The sequence below is a fragment of the Lepisma saccharinum genome, chromosome 1 (genome assembly GCF_977018435.1).
Source record: "Lepisma saccharinum chromosome 1, izLepSacc3.1, whole genome shotgun sequence".
Taxonomy (NCBI): Eukaryota; Metazoa; Arthropoda; class Insecta; order Zygentoma; family Lepismatidae; genus Lepisma; species Lepisma saccharinum.
Window position 1 is genome coordinate 104377279 of NC_139229.1, and position 16064 is coordinate 104393342.

The window sequence follows — 16064 nt, forward strand, 5'->3', positions numbered from 1 at the left end:
CAGGCTATAGAGGGTTTTATACATAATTCTTTTAATACTCCTCCGGTTTTTCTTTCGCTTCTTGGCTCTCTTTCTTTCGTTTTTGGTTACAGCTAGCCTCAAACATGCTCTCCACAATGGTAACAATACCCACAACAGACATCCCTAGCAGAAACCCCATGGAACCTCCAGCATCGGCCACAAACTGCGAGAAGTTGTAAGACCAGACCTCCGTCTGCTGCTGAACAAACATAGAGTCGAAGTGGATGAACAGGTGGCTTGTGTTCCCTTTGAAGTTCGACGTTCTGTCCACGACGTAAGAAGTGTACTGGTAGATGGAGCAAGGGCGAAAGCATTTGCAATGTTCTGTGTGTTTGTCGTACTGCACTGTCCGCCCTAGGATCTCCTTCACTTGCGTGTAGTTGTTGCAGTCTGGGAGCTTCACTCCATCCATCCATGGTCCTTTACAATGGATATCATTGGTTATCTTCTTCCAGCGACAAGAATCCAGGCACTGCGAAAGAAAATGAATGACGTTTATGAAACTGTCTCTGAGGGATTCGATTAATACTGAAAGAGGGAGTTGAAACTACAAATAAAATCGACGATTCCAAAGTTGCCGCAGGGAAGATTGGAATAGGGCCTCCCTGATGGCGTCGCCTTGTATCAAGGGGTCCCGGGTTCGTCACCCGGTCGAGGCAGATTGCACAGTAGCTGGGATCCTACTTTAAACCGTAATCCAGTCCGGATTAGCCTATCTGTGAACAATAAAGTGGACTTAAAACAATCTTACAAACATTTGAATATCTGAAATGTATCTTCTACACAATAGCCCAGTCTACTTCGCTGCACTTTTTGATAACTTTTTGACAGTAGGTGTACTCTATGTGCATCTCAGGAAAATTGTGTTCAGTTCAACAAACTAGACGCTGTAGGCAAGGATATCGGCGTTGCGTTCAGGTTCAGAAGATTGAACAAATGCCTACCCTTTCAACGTTCATTTGATCGGTTGTACACCAGCAGTGTACTCGTAGGCTTTTTATCAAACTCGGTTCCAAATAATAGAAAAAAAAAAAACATATCGTAAGGTTATTAACAAATGACCTAATTAACTTCGGTATTTTCACATGCCATTGCCACGTGTGTGTGATAATATTACGTACATATCATGTTTGTTTCAACAAATCATTGATGGATCCCATTTTAAACTGTAGGTTCAGTCCCGATTAGCATCTCTGTGCATAAAGTGGACTTAAAACAATAATTCAATCAATGCAATCAATCATTGTTCAACCAGTTGTTCATGTCATGTGAAGAACCATATAAAACAACCAACACCAATCATGTAATATTTCAATGTCCACTTTGTAGTGGAAGCTTCACAAAACAGCTTTGTTTTTGTATACATTCTTACAACAATGTTGTATCTTTATAAATAAAATACTATAGAATGATTCTTCTGTAAAACTGTCAGTTTTACCATTACCAAACGATAGTGTTACATTATACATAGGGCACAGTCTTGAAGAGGACAACATAAGAGAGATTTCGGATCAAAGCAACACGCGACACATGTCGCTTAAGAACAAGTTCATCAACTGCAACGTTTTACACTGTAAAGGCTTAAGTCTGCTTTCGATTATTGAAATCCTCAGGCGACACGCGTCGCTTGTCGCTTCGGTGTGAAATCTTTCTAATTCGTACGTACCTGGCTGTAACTGTACGGCTCCGCAGTAACACATGCTTGATCGTGATGGCTAACCAACTCGTAGTGGTTTAACTTAAGCTTTATGTCAAGCGTTTCCCTTATGTGAAGATAGAAGTTCTCCTGGCGTCCAATAACATTATAGGGATTATCTGGAAATGAAATGTATTAAACAGTTTTACTTAACTATAAAAACACAACAGGTACTGCCCAATTACAGAACCCAACTTTTGTTTTGCCAATTATTATTTACGTTTATACGCGGTATTTCAGTATTTCTTTTTTTGGAGGGGGTGGAGAGAAAATATACAATTTCTAAAAAGAACCACAAGTTTGCAAAAACAACTTTCGATGGGATTATAGTATTATTATGCTTTTTCACAAAGAAAATGATTTTTCATTTCTGTAGGCATGTAACAGGCATTTTAACGGATGTAAAAAAATCACTTGCCAATCAGTCACATACATTTGCGAAAAGTACCTTAAAATTTTGGAAGTATTATAATAATTCGACTTTTCATTATATTACAAATTTTAAAGCTATTTTATATAGTTCTGTTTATTGTTTTATTAACTTTTTTTAAAAATTTGTAACATCAAGGTTTTTATTAAGATACATTCTTAGATGGTCACCGTTTTCATTTTCACAAACGTGGGTTCATTTTGTATCATTTTCAATCTATTTTTTTTTTAGAATATTTGCAGTTATTGTTCGAATCGCGGTACGCGACTGAATTTCTTTTAAATCCATTATAATGCTGTCCTTGTTGTCATGCACTTGTTCCTTCAAATAACTTGAAATAAGGTAATGCGTGGTTGTGAAATTTGGCTATGTTACACTATTATTGAGAAAATTGAACGCCCTTGGGCTCACCCAGTCTCTAATCGATAAGTACCTTGAGGCATCCTTGAAAGTTAAAGGCGGTCGGAGCGTGGTGCTGGTCACACCTCCAGTATGGTCGTGATCGAGAATTTTTGGACTCTACCTCCACACTCTTATTTTTTTCATGATCAGGTGCAATACATAGGGGATATACTAAGATATATAGAAATACATATATACATACACAGACACACACACACACATACGTATATAGCGTGTTCAAAAAGTGATGCAACGTTATGTTGGTTATTCAGCACCTATAACGAAACAAGAAATCTTAATAATCTGTTGGAGATTGGAAATTATTCATGAGATTACATGGTTATTGCCTCCAGACTTCTTCTTGTGGGGGTTATCTTAAGGACTCCGTCTACATTACTCATCCGCACAGTAATCCGGAATTGGAAGACAATATTCGCAGCTGTGTATCTCACAGATAACATTCAAAAGAGTTTTCAACAACATGGTTCGTCGTGTACGCTTGTGTGAAGAACAGAAATGCAGTCACTTCCAGCACTTAATGTAAAAAATGTAATAAGAAATGTTTTCCCATATGGTTACGTAACTTTTTGAACACCCTATATCACATGGGGATAGCTTTACCTTTTACTTTAACATTAAGTAATTTTGGTACGAATAATATAAAAATTAATTCAAATGAGCTATGAACTCATGAAAGGAACCTTATTGACTTATGTTTCGCTTAACACTTCCAGCTTTATTATTCGTCATTAATTAAGCGCATAATTTAAAATTATCTTACCAGAATACGTCTCATTTTTGTCGTGAATGTATATTTGCCATCCACGGAAACCCCATTGGTCCGTTGTGGAACCTGAGTCGTAGTTGTGCCTGAACCTCAGGGAATAGCCATACTTCTTCCCTGCGATGGTGGTCTCGTTTAGAGGTTTAACAGTGAAGCAGCGACCGCTATTCAGATGCATGCTCTCCTCCAACTTTATTGCTGAAAAATATTGAAACAAAGTCAAATTTCTCATTTCCCGAACTATCGAAACCCCGAAATGGGACTCGAGGGAGTCGGGAACAAAATGATAATTGGCACACCGGCCATGTCTGGATTTATTTACTTGGAACTTTAACATTAACATCCCTAACATCCATCAACAGCCATAAGCCACTTAAAAAGAATCTCAAACAGTATCTACTGGCAAGGCATCGAAATACTTAATCACGAGAAACTTTTCATTTATAAAAATACTCACTGTAACATTTAGCAACTGTGTGCATATAAATCTCATAATTTCATTATTTTATTTCACTTCATTATTATTATTATTATTATTATATTATTCATTGTTCCAGATTACTGAATATATATATGTACTAAAGACAAAAGCAACAAACATTACATACCTATGTTCAATAATTTATAGGTTAGTCACGTATATACGTATATATACATACCAGGTAACCAAGAAAGTTTATGCGGTTTTAGTACAAAGAAGAAAAGGTCCAAAACAAATGTGTTTACCTTATATTTATTCTGCAAAATATCCACCATCCGCTTCTACAACCTTCTCCCATCTTTGTACAAGCCTCTAGATGCCATGTTTGAAAAAGTCTTTGTGTAGGGCCGCAAAAAACTGCACCACCGCGTTTTCAACCTCCTCGCGAGTTTGGAAATGTCGATTGCGCATATGATTGTCCATAGACAAAAAAAGATGGTAGTCTGATGGAGCGATGTCGGGTGAATACGCTGGATGTGGCAGAAGTTCCCAGCCGAGAGAAGAAATCATCTCCAGGGTCATCTTTGCGCTATGCGGTTTAGCGTTGTCTCGGTGGAAACGAACACGCTTCCTATTCACTAATGCAGGTTGTTTTTCTGCAAGCTGTTCGGCCACTCTTTGCAATTGCGCTGAGTACACCTCTTTGTTGATGGTTTTACCACTTTCCAAGAACTCATAATGCACAATACCAGCCGTAGTCCACCAGACACACAGCAGCACCTTCCGCTGATGAAGAGCAGGTTTTGCAGTTAAAGGTATGGTGTCATTTGACGATAGCCAATGGTATGAGCGTTTCTTGTTATCGTACATTACCAACTTTTCATCACACGTCAAAATGCGGTCCAAAATTGGACAGTTGTTGTTCCTAGTGAGCAAGGAAGCGCAAATGTTCAGTCGTTGGAGACGGTTCGCAGCAGACAGCTCGTGTGGGACCCACTTACTCAGATTCCATGATTTGCCAAGCTCATGCAAGTGCACACGAATTGTTTCAGCACTTACCGCAAATCGTTGAGCGAGCTCTTGACACGTTTGACTTGAATCCTCTTCAATTGCTGCCTTCAGTTGGTCCACATCGAGAGATTTCGGTCTGCCAAATCGAGGTTTGTCTGCCAGTGTCTCATCGCCACTCGAGAAGGTCTGAAACAACTTTTGCGCTGTCCGTTCACTAATTGTACCTTCTCCAAACGCTGCACATATTTTTCTTGCTGCTTCCGCTCCTTTTGTGCCCAACTTGTACTCATACAGTAAACACGCCCAGATTACTGCATTCGACACAGCCATGGTTCACTGCGAATACTTGCTCCCGAACTATCGACTGCGACCTGTTATCTACGTTATGCGACGTGCCAAGGAATGAACTTTCCGCCAATCACACATACATGTACCCCTGGCGGCTGAACTGCGTACTACCCCACGAAAACTACGGGCAGTTGTAAAAACCGCATGAACTTTCTTGGTTACCTGGTACATACATACATATATATATATATATATGTATATAATGTATAAATTCCGTTTACAACGCGGAGGAGGTGAATTGCCAAGTTAAATGAAGACGAAAATGTAAATGGAATTTTATCGAATGACGCACCGTGTCAGAGCTAGAGGATGCCGAAATCGTGTGAAAATGGACTTCACATCTCCATATTGCGACAAATAGAACTCATAAAGAAGATGCGGCACGATATCCCCAAAGAATACACACCTGGGCTAGCGAATGATGCACAAATCCCCTGTCGAAAATGAATGCGGCAGGGATTCCCCACAAGAAGTGAGGGATTCCCGGGAATATGTCCGACATGGAACGCAGGTATCGAATGGGGGTACAAAGGGAAATGACGGACGCCAGACACAGCACATGAAGAACATTTCGGCAGGAAGTGTCCGAAAAGCAGGCTGCAGAAGGGGATTCCCCAGAGAAGAGGGGACACAGACAACATGTGCAAGAGGTGTACTATGATGATACACACGTACACAAGTAGTATTCTTTATTGGCTGTGGAAATGACATACGATACATATCACAGACGTTGTTGAAAATGTCCGCCAGCCACATCTACACACAGACGGCATCGACGTAGCAGGGACGCTCTGGTATGCTCAAATACGTTGGGCATGTCAGTGATTATCCCAGCAGCGACGGTAACTCGAGCAACGAGGTCCTCCACCCTTTCCACCGGGGTTTCGTAGACCAGCCTCTTCATTTCGCCCCACAAGAAGAAATCTAGCATTGTGAAGTCGGGTGACCGAGGTGGCCACAGAACAGGTCCACGCCTACCAATCCATCTATCACCGTATGTATTGTTGAGTACAGCTCTGGCTCGGAGGTCAAAATGTGCAGGGGCACCGTCATGTTGATACCATACATCTTGCCTAATTGCAAGGGGTACATTTTTCAACAGTTCAGGTAGAACTTCTCGTAGGAACACACAATAGTTCCCACCGGACAAAGTATTGGGCAACACGTACGGACCTATCAGGTTGTCTCCGACAATGCCACACCGCACATTCACTGCGAACCGTCGCTGAAAATGACGCTCAATGATTGCATGCGGTTTTGCACATCCCACACGTGACTATTATGGGTATTAAAGACGCCTTCTATGGTGAATAGTGCCTCGTCGGTCCACAACACTGCATTTGGAAAATTGGGGTTTGCAAGGGTTTGTTACAAATACCACTGACAAAAATCTAGGCATAGGGGAAAGTCCGTCGGCTGCAGGTGTTGCACCCTCTGCACTTTGTATGGGTGCATACCCTCATCGTGCAGCACGCGTAACACATTGGTATGGTGCGTGTGTCGCACATGGGCAATGGCACGGGTGCTGGTGCCTGGCGTCTCCCGTATCCTGTCCAACACTTCCTCTTCAAATTAGACACTGCGCGGTCTGCCACGATCCCACACCCTAGGTCGTACAGATCCAGTTTCACGTAAACGAGCATCCACCTGTTGAAACAGGACATGTGATGGTAGGCGCCGATTTGGAAATCGTTCGCGATACACACGCCTTGCCTGATGGCTGTTTTGGTGTGTCTCACCGCAAACGAGATGCATATCGGCAAGCTCGTTGGTGGTGTATGTCGCCATTGTCAGGCTCACAAGGGAGCACGCGAATACGTACGAAACTAACTTGAGATGTACCGTTCACGACTACAGCACTGAACACTCCACACAGGTGTCCACCCCGTACAGACAACACAGATGGTACGCACTAAGTACTTGCTAACGGTCACTTTAGCAATGTGCTCAATTTCACCACACGCCTCAGGATGAACACCTTGCGACAACACGCGTAACTGACAGGCACATCGCTAGTCGCGTACACTGACGCGTTGTTTCTACGTACGTACGTATACCAGCGATAGCGGGCCGTGACAGGTAGCATCCCGCTGAGCGCCTCTAGCGGAGCTTTATGTACTACAACGTCTTCCGTCGTAGTATTTGGAACCGATATCAGTACGTGCTGGTCGTTCTTTCACGTGTACGTACGAATTTCATTTCTACGTACAGCCTTGGATACTACTTGTGTGCGTGTGTCATCATAGTACACCTCTTGCACATGTTGTCTGTGTCCCCTCTTCTCTGGGGAATCCCCTTCTGCAGCCTGCTTTTCGGACACTTCCTGGCGAAATGTTCTTCATGTGCTGTGTCTGGCGTACGTCATTTCCCTTTGTACCCCCATTCGATACCTGCGTTCCATGTCGGACATATTCCCGGGAATCCCTCACTTCTTGTGGGGAATCCCTGCCGCATTCATTTTCGACAGGGGATTTGTGCATCATTCGCTAGCCCAGGTGTGTATTCTTTGAGGATGTCGTGCCGCATCTTCTTTATGAGTACTATTTGTCGGCATATGGAGGTGTGAAGTCCATTTTCACACGATTTCGGCACCCTCTAGATCTGACACGGTGCGTCATTCGACAAAATTCCGTTTACATTTTCGTCTTCATTTCACTTGGCGATTCACCTCCTCCGCGTTGTAAACGGAATTTTGCACCACCCTATATATATACACCGTGCGTCCATTTCGATCTGCAACCGAGAGATCGGGAGAAAGTTGGCGGGCGGCGCTGACGGAGGTGCCGACATTTGCGGCCTGTAATGCCCGCATATTTTTATGGATATATGCAGACATTTATATAAATATTGCAAAACTAGCACTAACCTGTGTTATAAAAGTTGTTCAAAGTGATGTCCACCTACATTCACACATTCCTGGCATCGTTTGATGAAATTTTGATTCACACGCAAAAGTTCTTCTTCCGTAATTCTTCCTAGTTCTGTCCTTATATTGTCTTTTAGTTCGTCGATGCTATGAGGGTTATTTCGGTAGACTCTATTTTTCAAGGTTCCCCACAAATAATAGTCACATACGGTAAGATCTGACGAACGTGAAGGCCATAAACCTCTTGAAATTATTCTGTCATCAAACACCTCAATTATAGCGTCCAAAGAATCAGCGGCGGTATGGGCTGTGGCCGAATCTTGTTGAAAATACCCATATTGTCTCTCATTATCTGATAACAACTGAAAAAACGGCGCGAGTATTTGTGTGCGGTACCTCTCTGAATTTATTGTGTCTTCAAAAAATATAGGCCCTATTATTCTTTTGGCACTTACAGCACACCACACACCAATTTTTGCATCGTGTAACGGAACTTCGTGTATTATTCGGGGATTTTCAGTGCTCCAGTATCTATTGTTCTGTGAACAAACATGACCACGCAAGTGAAACCATGCCTCATCCGAAAAAAAATATTAACTGTGGATCAACAATACCATCTACAATATTCTGCAAAACCCAATTACAGAAATTTACTCTACTTACGTTGTCAGGGGGCCGTAATTCTTGCACTATAGAAACTCTGTACGGTTTTAATTTTAGTAGCTTAGTGGCTGTATGTGCTGATGATTTTGACACGCCCATCTCCTGTGAAACACGGCGTAGAGGTTTGTTTGGAGAACGTTCTAACGCTGCACCAATTTCATCGAGTTTTGCTTCGGTTAGAATCCGTCGTTTTTGCTTAGGTGTTTTAAAATTTAACGATCCAGTTTCTCGTAATTTAAGGACAAGACGTCTAACCGTATCTCTATGTGGAGGTGAAACGCCTGGGAATTTCTGTACAAATTGCCTACACACGTCTCGACACGAGTCTGTTTTCACGTAAGTGTCATACATAAAAATTCTTTGTTCTAACGTGAACCTTGCGGCTGGCATTCCAATCGTCTGACTGACACAACACACATACACACTGCAATAACACAAACAAGTAACGGCAAGTAACCAAGAATAACACTCTTACGCACAGTACGAAATTAACACGCTCTTGGTTTACATCTGCCTGCCACTATATTCACAGCTCTGTAGTCGCGAAGGAACAAAAAACTTGAGCTAGGAGATTTCGGATTGCAAGGAAGCTCACGAACACCATTAGCTTTTAACGGTTCGTCTGCAGCGTAATCTTGATACAGTGTTGCACATTCGAAACCTCCAAACGATCCCCATCGACACAAAACTCTTTCAAGGATATAAACTTAAGCAGGACGTTACTGGTCAAAACTATGATTAAAATGTTTTACAGAGTATTATCTGTGGCTCTTAATATAATTTCTAAAGCGTATTTATTTGTGTATATAAGGGTGGAACTTGGAAGAATTACAGAAGAACTTTTGCGTGTTATAACACAGGTTAGTGCTCGTTTTGCAAGATGTCCACAAAAATAAGCGGGCATTACAGGCCTCAAATGTCGGCATCTCCGTCAGCGCCGCCCGCCACGTTTCTCCCGATCTCTCGGCTGCAGATCGAAATGGACGCACTGTATATATATATATAATTGTTCCTATTTGTATTGATATGTAATCCTTCTCATGTTTTTCCTTTCTTTCAATGTATACTCTTTATTCCATTATATTGTATTAATATTTCAGACAAGAGTCTGTTGTAAGAACGGCCCTAGAGGCCGAAACACACCCGCTGTAATAAAGACGATTTTATTATTATTATTATTATTATTATTATTATTATTATTATTAAATAACAAATTATTGACTCCCTGCTGACTGCCAGTAAAATGATAATGTGAGAGTTATTGCCGAAGAGATGAGATTATGCAACATGATTGAAATAAAATTTTTGAGTGCGTCAACACTTCGGTTATTTGCCAGGGTACATTATTTGGGCCCAGCCCTTACTGTAAGTTAAATCAACCCTTGTCTATGAGGACTAGAATCCCCTTACTCGTGTTAAAAGATGAGGCTGTAAGGGGTCGCTCAGCACATATATGGATAGAACACAACCCTATAGAGGATTGTGCTGGCCGTAGGTCCAGACGCCAGAGCCTCGTTGGCCTGCAAGACTTCAGTTACCGGGGTGTACTATGTGGAAGTGAGGCTGACTTTTGGGTGCCTTTTCAAAAGGGATATACACCCCGAGGTTACAAAAAAGTAAGGTTGCAAGAAAACTATATTACGTTGGCATGTTTTGAGTGAACAATGGAATTTTAAAGTTCGTTAGGACTAGTAATTTTATGGTGAGATTTGCATCACTGCTCCTTCATTTGAAACACTACTATCATTTGTGAGACGAGGGTAAGAATTACAAATATCATAAACTAGCCGAATGGAATTTATCTCCCCCTCGCACTGGCTACCGTCTCGCCCCTAATTTCGCTATTCTATAGCTAGCTGAGCACTGACAATTACGTAAGCAAACTACTTGAGTTGAAGCAATCTGCGCTAACAGCCTGCAACCTGGAATACAGCATACACTGCATCTCCATATAAACACCCAAGTGAACCCGTTGCTGTTAGTATAGTCTAGTTTAATGTAAATTTTAAAAAAATATGTTTACAATAATAGTTGATAACATAGGGACAAGAAAGAACACAATAGACATTACTGAATAATTAAAAACATACAGGGTGTATCATAAGTAATAGCACAAACTGACACAGTTGAAAGTACACGATAATAAAAGCAAAAAAGTCTCAGTAAACATGGGTCTGCAAACGAGCCGTTTTCGAGATAATTGCGAATGTGTGGTTACAAGCCGTCACTGACTTCATTGTTTGTAAACGTCGTCCTAGTTGGTAAAATGCTAATAATGTGTGGTTAGAAGCCGTCACTGATTGCATTTTGTAAACACCGAGGGCTCTACTCCTTGCGCGTTCCGAGGTTTGCTCTTTGTTTACAAAACAGAACATTTGCAGACCCATGTTTACTGAGAATTTTTGCTTCTATTATCGTGTACTTTCAACTGTGTTTGCGCTATTCCTTATGATACACCATGTATAGACAAATTACAATTAAATAATAACCAGTCTTTAAAACTTACATTTATTAGACCCACTCAATCCAGAAAATTGTAGAACTATGCTCTCGTCCCTGGTGTAGGTAGACTCCTCCCACAGAACATGCAGGCTTACATTACTGTATGTAAAATTCTGCCAATCTGAAGTTGTTGTCACGCCGTTCTTCAGGTTGTATTTCTAGAAGATATAATGGTTGCACTTACTGCGTGTCAGTGATTCAAAATCCATCCTTTGTTTACTTCAGAACCAAAATTATAGCTAAACAACATCTTTTGTACTTCTTAAATACCTAAATCGAGATAACTATACTCTGTCCCAGGAGTCTCTGGAGCAAGCGAACGAAAACAATTCCTCTGCGCAAGCAAGTAGTGACTCGAGAGGGCTCGACAAATGAACAGGTGATAGGGAAATGGACTGCATGGAGAGGTGAACGCGGCTGCAGTTACTAGCCGTTTTCAGTATCGCGCAACGCTTTGCTCTGCCCACTCACTTTCTCCCGTGCTCTATAGGCTAGAAGGTTTAACCTGGCACAATTGGCGCCAAACCGAAGATTTTCTTCTGTTGGCCGACTTTCCTGGGCATCACGTGGGGGTTTTCATCCATTGGCAGAAACCTTGGAGACAGCACATGCTTTGTCCTCCTCTACCAGGTGTCACCGTTTTCTTCACGTGGGGAATCTGAGTCCCTTGTTCCACATTATCGTAGATGTGAACGTTCTGCTAGTGGAGTCATCTGTCCTTGCACCCCCAAATGACTGCTCGCAGCACGGATTGTCGCCACTTTTGATCGCTTGCGCCGAAATCAGCGACATCAACGCCCTACAGACGACAGAGAAGGTTTTGGCGAGAGCCGTGCCAGGTTAAACCTTCTAGCCTGTGCCGTTATGTGCGGCGTTGCTTCACAGATACCTAGGACGTAGTATAATGTTCCATCAAACTGATAAAGAAATAATCATTTATATTTGTACTTATTTCTTACGTAGAGATATAGAGATAGGCCACTATTCTTTTTGCCACGAAAAGGCGTCCTTACTCCATCCCTCTTTCTGTCGAAACCATAGCGCGTGCCACGGTAGACAGTCGAAAGTGTTGCCACATCTTTTGTTTCTCGTCTGCCAGCAGCCAGCCCTCTGGGTATGATGGTCATTGCGTCACCCAGCGGCATGCATATGAGGGAGGGATCAAGACAGGAAGGTTAGAAAGAAAAAGACTGTACTGAATCTTTGGGAATCTTCGAAAGTTCGCTCAAGGCGTGTTTTCCCGTTTCGCCTTTTCTCATTTCGCCTCATCAGCACATAACTGGTTGATCTACAGCGGTCAATAGGCGCAATGGGAAGTCTTCTTTCTCTTTTTTTCCATTTCACCTTAAATCTGGAAAAAGGCTAACGGGCATACGGGAACCCTTCATAAATCTTCGCCATCCTCTCCCCGTCCAGGTTTTAGAGGGGATGCAGTGGCAAGACGCTTTGGAACTCCGAACTAACCTTCCTTTGTCGGTACGTACTGTAACGGCGATGATTCATGTGAATAATTTGCTCCCAAACCAAGACACCCGTTACAGTACTATACCCCATAATTTTGCATGAACATTCTTTTGATTCCCATTGGCAGACAAATAGTATTAAGTATCCTGATTATCCGAGGTGAGATAATATTGAAATATGAATTAACTGGAACAAAAATAGAGAGGGTAACTCAGTCAGTATCCTGAGGCACCGGGCACCACATATTAACAATTTTCGAGTAACTGCCAAAGCAATAATTCGACAATCGTGTTCAATCCAATTACCTGTAGCACGTGCTTCTTGAAGGCAGGCACGCGGCACGCAGTCACGGCTGGTAGCAGCAGATTGTCTCTTTGCTCCATCTTGGTGTGTGTGGTGATTGGTGGATGCTGCAGCTTTTCGAAGCACTGGATCAACTGCGGGAGGAGGAAGAAAAAGAACATGATTTTTTTTGTTCAGTGTCTTCATCACTTTCTTTCGTACTCCTTGAGCCCCATACAACTCTACGCACACACTTAGAAAGGCATCACCTCTCTCCAAAGCCATGTTCTCCAAAGACAACGCTAAGAGAAGCCAGGGTGGGGCATGCTTCATACCCTCCCCGTTATAAAATTAAATCAATTTCTTGATAATACTTTTTTGAGCCCCTATTTCTGAAACTAGAGCTAAGTATTTGCTTTTATGTTTATATTTTATCTAATTGTCTTCAAATGAATGTAAAAAACCTAAATTGAAGGCATTTACAAACTTTCGGTTTAAATTTGTTGAACAGTGTAATTAATAAGTTATAACTTATAGTTTGCCGGACCCTGTGGCCGAGTGGTTAGCACATCGCGCTGCGACGCCAAGGGTCCCGGATTCGAATCCCGCTCGGGCTTGGTTTGTTTGTCATCAATTTCATCATTTCATCACTCACCCCCATCTTCGCAAATTAGTCAAGAGGCATAAAACGCGAAGTAAAATAAACTAAATCAATCAATAACTTAAGAGTTTCTCTCTTGGTACGAACTCCATCTACTTCCAGCCGAGTGGTTATTACAGCGCGTTACAACGCCAGGGTTTGAATCCCGGTCTGGACATGGGTGTTCTTTGTGAGTGTTCCTTCGTCAATTTAATCAAATCATCACTCATCCTCATCGTCGCGATTAGCCACAAGTGGCGAAAAGGCGACGCTACATAACAAAAATCAAATCCAAATATTTCTGGTGAGGTCGTTCTGTTCCCAAGAACTCACCTGTACTGCGACAACTGCTGAACAGACCAGAAGACAAACGAACATGAATACAGTTCTGGGGCGTAACCAACACTTGTCGGCAGTCTCTGCGACTCCCTTGTCTATGCCAGACTTGCATTCTGTTTCATTGATCGCTTCGGGTTCGCCCTGGCCTTGACCCAAACCTGCGTCTTCCTCCAGGAACTTGAGGAGGAATTTCCTTGTTCCTTCAGGACAACGTCTGAAGGAATCCTCCAGGAAAGACGGCAGCAGCGTGATCTGCATCTCTAACAGGAGCTCCACGTCCACCAGGAAAGCTCTTCGTTCTAAAAGCAGACTCCTCTTTTCCGCCAGCTAATAAAACATGACATTGAGTGTGAGTCGCAGGTGTGTCTGACATTATTACACAGGCTGCTCCTACCCCACACCTTTTCCTTTCCACCTAGTGATAAGGAGGTGGTGCTTTCAAGGCACGTTGTCACAGGAAAATGTGGAAGGAGAACTCCAGACTTTGCAGGAAACCTTTGGTCTCCTGGGATCATAGAACTTTGAAAGGTTGAAGTTGGAGTTGAAGAGTTCTATTTTTTTTTCTTCCTGAACTTCACTCTCTTTTGGAAGATAAACTTCCAACTTTCTTGACACAACTCCAGCTCAGCTTCCATGCACATCACAAGTTTTTATCACATGAGGATCGATTTCTTATTGACAAAAGGATGCAGACATTTTTTCAGGATGATATTTAGTTGCATTTGCATTGGTATATATTTTTTGCCGCTTTGTCACGGATGCAGACGAATGAATATTGGATCAAATGTATGCAACATTTGGAACAACCCCAAATAAACACCATTGATTTAAACCCGAGGTACTGAAGTGGAATACGATATCAACTGCTCCAGGAAGGACGAACATTTACAAATTGATTTCTAGATATGAGAAATAGATTATTCCTAAAATTAATAGTATACTTTGTTCGTGAAATCGACTAGAACTAACTCTTACTGTAGTCACTTCTAGGCGTTTGAGAAGGCCCGGTTTATATATGTGGAAGCCAGGCACAACAATATCTTAATTCTCCTATACAGAATATCAGTTCTGACTTTCTAGGTCAAGTTAGGTTAGATAGTCAGTTGTAATTTTTCTTGTATATATTTTTACTATCGGTGGCCGAATGGGTTCGATCTTGTCACCGAAGTTCTCAGGTTCGAAACCTGGTCTTGGCATGGGTTTTTCATCCAATTATCACCAAACCTCATCGTTGCCCCAAAAGTAGCAGAAAAGCAACATAAAATGAAAAAAAAATGAAAACAAATTAAGTTATATTTTTACCCAATTTCATCCAAAATTCTAAACTGCATTTGAGGATGTATTACCTACGATACGATATTAAGATCTTTATTTTATTTTCATTTCATTAATTGAAGATTAAAGTTGGTAAACGCTGTAAGTGCCACAATAATTCAAACACCTTTTTCCACGTTAAACTGTGAAATGTGTCATGCTTTATAATGTGGTAAACGTGAAAATTGGCTGGTAGCTTTCTAAGTAGTTCAAAGGGCGTGTAAAGAGGTCACTAGTGTGAACGTTCTTACGGGCTGATGTGCGGAACGATGCGATTTCCCAACACTTTCGCTTTTGGCACTTACAACGTTTACCACTTTTAGTCCTCAATTATAACTCTTAGTATCTCATATACTAAATTTATAAGTAATGTCTCTAATAAAATGTAAAATAAACAGGTAATGCAATAAAATGTACACAGTCTAAAGGTGAAGAAATCTATTTATCTATCTGACACCGACTCAGGATTACCACCACTGAGCTCTAACATATTGGTCATGTTTATGTGTTCGGCACTACAAAAGAAAACGCCTATAGAGGACTCAAGCCTCTTGCTGTAAATCACCATTTTCCTTGTTTGGCTCCAAAGAGCATGAATGAACTTTATTGCTTCATTGTTTGTTCAGGTGCTGAAGTCTGTGTGATACTTGTTTTCCTTCTAAATTGATAACTAGTATTTCTAGAAATTTGTTCATAAATCAAATATAATGTGCATTCAAGCGGGTTAGGAACAAATAGCTCGTTTCTTTACACAGAATGCTTTTACAGAATACAATTTAATTGCTATTATTAATTGTTAGTTATGATTTCTATTACTTATCAGCAATGAATGAATTTAGAAATCTCTTAATCATTTTGTTCGACCTCCACAATGTACGTAA

At 41.5% G+C, this 16064-nt stretch overlaps 2 protein-coding genes across 2 annotated transcripts in view; one reads left to right on the forward strand and one right to left on the reverse strand.

The window, feature by feature from the left end:
* Window positions 1-16064, forward strand: part of LOC145998916 (uncharacterized) — a 281190-nt gene that overhangs the window by 146364 nt on the left and 118762 nt on the right. The window lies entirely within an intron of this gene.
* LOC145984880 (degenerin del-1-like) lies at window positions 32-14127 on the reverse strand. The gene is made up of 6 exons (XM_083118255.1): window positions 13864-14127; window positions 12914-13045; window positions 11149-11302; window positions 3331-3531; window positions 1688-1836; window positions 32-493 (listed from the first exon to the last, which is right to left on the reverse strand). Exons 1-6 carry the CDS (start codon window positions 14125-14127, stop codon window positions 32-34), a joined length of 1362 nt encoding a protein of 453 aa, XP_082974381.1.